The sequence below is a fragment of the Biomphalaria glabrata genome, chromosome 9 (genome assembly GCF_947242115.1).
Source record: "Biomphalaria glabrata chromosome 9, xgBioGlab47.1, whole genome shotgun sequence".
NCBI lineage: Eukaryota > Metazoa > Mollusca > Gastropoda > Planorbidae > Biomphalaria > Biomphalaria glabrata.
In genome coordinates this window covers 18,696,608-18,705,430 of record NC_074719.1, presented here as the reverse complement: position 1 = coordinate 18,705,430, position 8,823 = coordinate 18,696,608, and the positions used below count along the sequence as shown (strand labels likewise).

The 8,823-nt window shown below is 32.3% G+C and overlaps 1 protein-coding gene across 1 annotated transcript; it reads right to left on the bottom strand.

The window, feature by feature from the left end:
- Positions 1 to 2,996: 2,996 nt before the first annotated feature.
- LOC106065181 (DNA-directed RNA polymerase I subunit RPA12-like) lies at positions 2,997 to 8,823 on the bottom strand. The gene is made up of 4 exons (XM_013223943.2): positions 8,544 to 8,823; positions 5,698 to 5,813; positions 3,829 to 3,938; positions 2,997 to 3,144 (listed from the first exon to the last, which is right to left on the bottom strand). Exons 1-4 carry the CDS (start codon positions 8,671 to 8,673, stop codon positions 3,120 to 3,122), a joined length of 381 nt encoding a protein of 126 aa, XP_013079397.2. The 5' UTR covers positions 8,674 to 8,823; the 3' UTR covers positions 2,997 to 3,119.

Sequence of the window (8,823 nt, the reverse complement as noted above, 5' to 3'; positions counted from 1 at the left end):
TCATTTTTTTCTCTATTGCGAAGTCACAAAGTCCTTCTCCAGTTGTATCAGTAATTGGGCGAAAGCTCAGAAAACGTTCATGTATTGCAACCTAGGGTATAGGCTATATAAGAACTAGAAGCAATCATAATGATCATTAGTTCGGTATTAGACATATCTGGTGTACTATTTAATGTTTTGTGAAAGTATTTATGTGCTTATACAATTTCAAGGGCTTTTATTATTTTCTATTTCACTCAACTTTTGACATTGCCTTTATTAATTGATACAAATATCTTTTTTTTTGTGTTTGTGTCAAATAAACTATTTGCGGATCCTTTAAATGCGAGACATTGCCGATAAAAATTCGCCTATAAAGGATTGCTAAGGCTGCTTTTCAAAATCCTATATTCTTTTATGCGTTGAAACTATTATTTTCTTTTCAAGAGCAATTTTCTAATATTTTCTTTCTGCATTATATTAGGGTCTTTTCAGAATTAATATAATATGACCCTAATCACATAGGCTACTCCTTTTGTACCTGTAATGTCGTAGTTTATGTATTTAATCCTAAATGGACCAATATGCAGAATAGAGGGACTTAACGCCAAAGCCATTGATGGTGTAACCTTTTTCAACGTTTCGTAAACTTTGATTGTGATCATCACGATTATATTTTGGAGAAATGTGCATTATGTCTCCAAAATCATCTTTTCCCCCTATGGGGATTCTGTGGTGCCTACAAATGTATCCAACTCACCACTACTAGCACAAAATGAGGCAACTCAGTTGGCCTACTGAATATTTTTCTTGAATTAATATAAAACAAATAATCCTAAGTACAAGTCACTTATACAATGACTTGAAATAAAACGCATTACATAAGTGTTTCTCAAACATTTCTGGGTGGCTACTCCCTACTTGACAAAATTTTCGTTTGAGTCTCCCATAGAAGCTGGAGAGATTTAGGCTGCCACAATTTATTTCTCATTTATAGTAATTTATCATTATTTTTACTATCCAAATTTACATAATAAAATTTCAATAAAACTAGTTCTTGGGGGGGGGGGGGGTTTTGGAAATAGTGTTGCCTTCATCCTTTTTAAGCGTTGTAAAAAGTTCTTCCTGGAGATAGAATTGATTATTCTGATGCTTTCCTCTCAAGTCGACAAGGGGTCTGATTTCATGGCCAGGCCCTGAACGTATTCTGGCGTTTCCAGCTTCAGAAATTCTTTCTTCTAACGTTCACAACGCTTTTTTTTTCTCATAATAAGAAGAAAGAATATTTTTAAAAGGCCAATATTAATGAGTTTTCTTTTAGAACGCATTATTCATTCTAGTAAAAAAAAAGTCAAATAATAAAGAGGCAGCCCTGGTCAATAGTATTGTGTGAGGGTCATTCTAAGTTATATATAGCACACAGACATCTTTAATGGGAGTGATCGTTTTATAGATCATCATGCTAAGTAAGAAGTCTTTGTCGCAGACCTCTTTTTTTTCACACAAAAAACGGGCGAAGAAATTCAACCAATCCCAGATAAGAAAATCCACATTTTAAATGTTTTCTTTAAGTTTTAACCCATATTGTTACTGCTCTGCTTCCGTAAGCGTCATTCAAAACAAATATTAGTACCCCTACAGGCAACCCGCAAAAATTCAAGGACAGAAATTGAGTAGGCACCTCTGAAAAAAAAAAATTCCCGGGAATCCCTTCAAGCGCCGCTCCATTTTTTCTTATTAAAATATTATATACAATTATCGTTATTATTTTAAAAAAATAGTTTTCAAAGACTAATGGAATAATTAGAATTTATATTAACATTTTTTAGTATTTGTTTTATTAAACAAAAAAAAAAAAAAAAAAAATAAAGGTAACCTTGTAGGCCTTAATAATGATTTGGCCTCCCCCATTGTTAGGCCGCCTGCATCCAATCCAATGCACACATTGCACAATAGGTAGCGGCGACCCTTATAGATATAATCATGTGCATATTGAGTTGTTTTTTTTTCTTCTTTTTATATATCACATTATTTTATGCACTGTTTCTGAAGACGCACTCTGAAACTGTCATTGCTTCTTGTGTTGGGACTTGATTGGCTTGTTCTCTTTTGTAGCTTTTTTTGTTGGTCCCAAGTACTGGGTAAATTAAGTTTTTTGCTATTTTCACCTTAATTTTATTGCTCCAAATCGGTTTGTGATTATAGTTATGTTGAGTGGCGATCATGAGGAATTCATATGTCTTGTTTAGGGATTCAGTGGATGTAGATGTATATGGGAAGTATTTGGTTGTATCCCTGGAATTTTGAGTATTGTGTGCCTTTATGTTAAGCCAGAAATCTATTTGTAAATAATGCATGTTCACTGAAATAGTACTTAATAAGTAACATTGACTGTTTTCCTCTAATTGCTATGTATGAACTATCATTCAACATTTGTTTTGTCAGTGTTTTGTTGTTTAATATTGTATGTTACAATGTTAGCCCATTGGCATTACTTGATTGATTTAATTAAAATACTACATTGATAAACTGTCAGGGGTGCCTGGGCAGAAGAGCCAAGGCAAAAAGTCAGCAAGGAAACCTCCCAGATATCCATTCCCTCTATCACGAGTGCACAAGAGAGATTACACCACAGTGCATTGATCATGCTATAGCAATGGAAAACAAAAAGTGTTTATTGAGGAATTGTCTGATGCAGTGGCAGGTATGCAATTACATTGCCCTATGATAAGCAATAAGCTTTTTTTTTAAATTAGGAAAAAAAAAAAAAAAAAAGCTATGCTCTTTATAGCACTTACAGGGGACACCTCTGTTACACTGTCCTTATTTGAGCTGGCCGAAATAGATCACCATAGAAATATGGTAATGCCCCACACACAGGATAAGTGTTAGACCCAGAGCAGCTGTCAAGTAGGGCGTCTATACTGTCCACATCAGCTTCCAGCAGAACATGGTTATTTGTAACATTTGTAATTTAATCATTTTTAGATAAAAATAAATGAAATAAAAAAAAAAAAAAACATCAATTTTCTTTAATAGAAAATCTAATGTTACATAAAAAGGGCATATACATTCAATAAGAATAAGACAAAATAAGAAATATATTTCACATGGTTTAAGAGAAAAAAATCCAATGTTTGTCATGAATACTCAATATCTTGGAACCTGAAAGTAAACAATAGAAGTAGTAAAAGAATGCATATTTTATTTTAGATTTATTTTCATGATTAATCATTCAGAAAACAGATCAATGGTGGCAAATAAAGCACTTGGCTACTAAATCCAGACTCATTAATATGAATCCTATTTAAAGTTGGTATTTTTATTTGAGAATTAATTTCTGAACAGTCAGTTTACTGTAAAGAAATGGGCAGCTAAATTGAGGACAGATAATAACTACTACAGTGATGGAATGGAGTTTTACAGCTGACTACTATAGGAAGTTACCAGTAGTTTTTGCACCTTTTTATTAGAAAGAGTTTTTAATGGATTGTTCAAAAAGAGAAGATAAACAGGCACTGCTTTTTTTTTTTAGTGAAAACATATATGGGTATAAATCCTTTTTTTTTTTTCATTTCTACAAAAACTGTTTTAAAAGTTCCAATACAGCACTGTTAAAGCCTACCATGGAATGGAAGGTTTATGAAGCTATTTTTGATCTAACAGTATTACTGGTAAATATTTGTTGATTATCTTTGTTGGACATCTTTTTAGTAAGACACCATTTTTTAAAATTGGAAATAGACATCATTGGTCAACTAGATAAAGGCAATCAACAAAACAATGTGGTCAATTTTTTTTTAAATATTGGCACTTTGTCTAATAAAAAAATTGTTTTCAAAAACCTACTTGCAGTTAACACAGGTGTAAAAAACTGTCTGGCCTTCATCAGCTGACCTGGTCTGTCTTGTTGTGTAGATCATGGTGTCGTGGTTACATTTAGGACAGATACGTTCAACCTAGACACACACAAGAGTATACAATTAGTCAATAAATATCAAGTTGACTATCACTAAAAATAATTTTTTACATAATGAAAGAAAGGTGAAATTCAGTAATACCCTTCAATCAAGCAATAGTTATTTTATTACGCTCACATCTGCAATATTTTAAGTTTCAATATCACTGCCTGGTATGGCAATCTGAGCATTAAAAATAAAAATAAACTTAATAGAATCCTAAATGCTGCTGGCAAAATCATTGGCAAAAAACAAACCCCATTTGGGCAGTTGTTTGAGACAAACATCTATAAAAAAGCTAACAAGATCCTCGAAATAAAGAATCACCCTTTGTGTCAGGACTTTGTGATTTTACCATCACAAAAGAGATACAAGACACCGATAGCAAAGACAAACAGACACAAACACTCTTTTGTTCCCCTGGCAATCAAATCATTAAATAAGAACAATCTGGTATAAACTTTGTCACATGTAAATTATGAGTGAGTCTGGTGTGAATGTACACTTTGGTTTCTTATAGTTATAATGTTTTTTGTTTGGTGTAATGCACAAATTGTAAGACAAATTTCCTTACGGATAATAAAGATTATTATTATTATTATTATTATTACAAGTAAAAAAAGAAGGAAAGTATTTAGATTCAGCAACAAATTGTATAATGTATAACAAAATACTCACTGATGTCAGCATTTTGTATGGTGTATAATAAAATACTTACGATTTCTTTCTATTTGTTATGGAGTGTATGGGTGTGTGTGTTACATAATAAATCTTGTATGAGAATCTAGCAGAATTGTGTTTACTGAATGCCTAAAGGCAGCACGGAAAACCTCTCAGATACCCACCCTCACTGCTTCACAAATGAGATTGGACCATAGCGCTCTAAGCATGCTATACGCATGAAAGTAGCATTATATAAAAGCCATAATTAATTAAATTATATGAGGATAAAAAGCAGATAAATAGAAGAGAGTGGTAGACAGAAGATGGAACCATGTGTGATTATGGTATGTTAAAAGTAATAGTTTTAAAGTGAGTTGAAGTATATTGTTAAAATCATTTGACATCCTATATTTGATTGGCATTTTCATACTTTTCAAATTTGAAAGTACTATAATATGTTAAATAAAGACAATTGATGTATACATGTATATATCTGTCAAATTAAGACATGTTTATTTTGAGGAAAAAAGATGTTAACCTAATACAACTTTTTGTATTGTTAAGTAATATGCCTACATAGGTAAGCTGGGCTTGCTGCCTGAAGCTATTCTCAATAAAATAATCACATTTAATGTTAAATTTTGGTGTAAGTAAATAAAACGCGAGACAATGATTCACACAACAATAGACTAATTGAAAAATTTTTTAGCTTCATTTTTGGAGGTGCAGAAAAATATATTTTAAGTGAAGTTAAAGTTATAATCTAGTATAACTTGAGAAGGTTTTATTTTGAAGTTTTATTATTAAACCTTTTTTTTTTTTTTTGTATCTACTAATAAGACAACGACACCTGTTTTTGTTCCCAAAAAGTTTTAGTATAGTCGAATGTAAAAATATATATATATTCCAACTTGATAGTTGCAAGTCAACAAACAGTTCACAAAAATGTTAATGCTATGGACAAAGATTTTGCATATAAGCAGAATGCACTCATAGAAAAAAGGAGACACTGGGCTCATGACTGTTGTTTTTATCAGTCTCAACTTTTACCATTACTTGTCTTTTAACCCTCAGAATCCTTAAAAAAATGACTTACAGTTGGGCCATTAAATTCATTCACTCCAGTGGCATCCATTTCTTGGCTGGTGTCTGATTTCTTTTTCTTTGGAGCATTAAAATGTAGAACAAATTTTTCAACGACTTCATCATGTTCTGTAATTCACAAAATATAAACCCATCTTAGCAGATTGTTACAGTTTGGCAACAGAAATATATCTTTATACTTAACCATAATTACTGCTTTATTTCCTGAATCTAATTCATACAATATTTTTGGAAGGTTGAAGATTTAGTCATTTGTTTTATTCTAGTGTGACCTAAAGAGGATTCAATTAGAATTATAGCTAGATTTAGGTATTTAGATCAAAAGGTCAGTGTTAAGTGTGCTGGCACGTTCGTCCAGAGGTGTGCTGGTCCCTTCTTGTACTGCCTAGGTTATTAGGTATAACCTCCAGGTATACAATTCAACTAATGTATGCAACAAAAGACTTTACAAAGTCGCAGGTAAACATATTTACAAAGTTTATTTACATGAGAAAAATAAATGGCCATCAACTCACAGGCCGACACAACAAAAAGTAAACAAAAGATACTCAAAAATAATATGGCACACAGCCCTAGTCATATGTTACATTATCGTCACATTCTGGTTATCAAAAACACAGGCCTCAGGTCAACACATGACCACTTTTGACCATTGGGTTACAAATTTCGGCTTACACAGCCAACTAAAGGTCACATGCCTCAGGTCGAAATACGACCACTTTTGGCTACACTATGGTTACAGGCTTCAGGCTTACACTAGCCACTTTTAGCCAAAAAAAACAAACAAAATGGTCATGATGAACTATAGGCTTCAGGGAAACCTATGAGCCTACAAGCTTCACAGAATCCCACCTATAGCCATCCGTTTGGTAAAGCCCATCTGATGATTCAATACAGATTGAATCCCTCAGAGACAAGGCTATAAAAAATATGTAAAGTCCATCTGATGATTCAATACAGGTTGAATCCCTCAGAAAAAGGTTACAAAAAATATGTCACGTTTGGGAGTACCCCAGGATGCAGAACATCAGGGTAAAAAAAAATATACTGCCTGGAAATCATTTGGGGCTATATCTATTAATAAATACATTATATAAAATACAATAATACTAAAGACATACTTAGCCCAAAGATCTCCAGAGCAGGGCACACTTCTCAGAGTACCCCATGACACACGACCACTAACAGAAAAAATACTATACACAACACAGGTCAAGTGGTCAAGCTGGTAACTCAGGAGCAAGTGGCAACTAAACACAGTTTGCAAGGCCTTTTATAAACTACATAAAAGGGGAATCACTCCTAACTATACAAGTAATCAAAAATAGTTATTTCCCCATTATGTCACATCTATTCCAACATATAATGTGCAGCCAAGGAGCAAGGGTACAGGAATGGGACTTGTTAGCATAAGCCATTTCATGTTACCCACCCAGTACCCTTGCTAGCCCTGTGGGAATGGAGCAGACATTTTAGAGCACCTGTTCCTGAGATGATCCATAGCCGCTTTACAGCAGTTGGAGGCAACAGGCTATAAATATATATATAATATATTTCAGAAGTCAGAAGTGAATCTACTTATTTTAATTTCTTAGCAACTACATAAGTGGGTTTCGGAGACAGTGACCAGCATTCAGTGTAGAGGAATGAATTGAACTAATTTATTTAAAAATAAAATATTAGCTGTGAGTAGTAATACATAGGAACACAGCTATTTTTATTGTCCATTAGTTGAAGAAGAATCTGATTTCAGTTTTTTTGTATGTTAAACCTTCACCAAAGAAAAATATTTTCTCCTAATTTCCGTTGGTGTTCGGATATAATCTAGAGAATAATCTCTAGAGATCAGATCTAAGTAAGATAGATGATATATTTATAATAGATTTTCGGATAGAAGAGATCTAATCATCTAATCTTTGAATCGAAGAAATATAACTATAACTCATATATTTAATAATCTAGACCTACTGGCTGAGTACTGCCTACTGGCTACTCATAATCATAAAATATCATAATATCTCATTGATCTCAGACAGACAACATGCTACACCACTTTTAAGAAGAACATTAAGACCTATCTGTTTAAAACTTTTTTAGATTAACTGTCATTTTAGCTCTCGTGTTTTTGTTTGTAATGTTGTTACAGCGCCTTGAGCCTACATTTTGTTTGTTAACAGCGCTTTATAAATAAAATTATTATTATAATATATAAGTATGATATGAGTCATGATATTGCCAGTTGGCCGTCCAATAAGATTGGTACATAGATATAGATCTAGAATCTAGTCTGCTAGGCTAGATACTAGATCAGATAAGATTCTAGATCTAGAATCTAGATATGAATTATGATTAAGAAATGTAGATCTAGATTCTAGATATATAATTTTATTAAATTGAAAAACCATCTCGCACATGTATTGTAGACCTAGATCTAGATTCTAGTCTATTTAGATCTAGCCTAGCTAGAATCTAGAATACTCGAATAGGGTGAGAATATATATATATAGATTTAATAGAATTTAAATAGATCTAGTAGATCTAACTGTTCTAACAAGTATTGAAGATCTTGTCTAAAATCTATGACTATGACTATCATCATTCATGCCCTCATGGTTACCGGTATCAATCAATCATGACATGTCATCAATCATGATTATCATTAGATATATTAATATTATATATTATTTAATTATTATTTAAATTGTTATTCTACGATCTTGAATTTTAGAATCTAGACTAGATCTATATAGATCTAGATTAGATTTTAGATCTATAAATCTGTTATTCATTGTTTTCCATTAAATTATGATTAAATCAAACTTGTAAAATTAAACAAACCTCGAATATTTCTTTTGAATGGACAACGTGAACATGGAATTATATCACTATCTAAGGTGGGCAATGGCAAAACAGACCCACATAATGGGCAAAAATGGAGATTTGAAGAAAAAGGTGCTGTCTCCGACATGACTGTTTATATATAGAGTACTGAGTAGTTTATTTAATTTGGACATAACATGAATTCGGACATTCGCCTTTTTTTGTAGTCATCAAATAATTATTTTAATATTTATTATAAAACAATAAGCGCGCTGTATATCTATAATGTGCTTGTCCA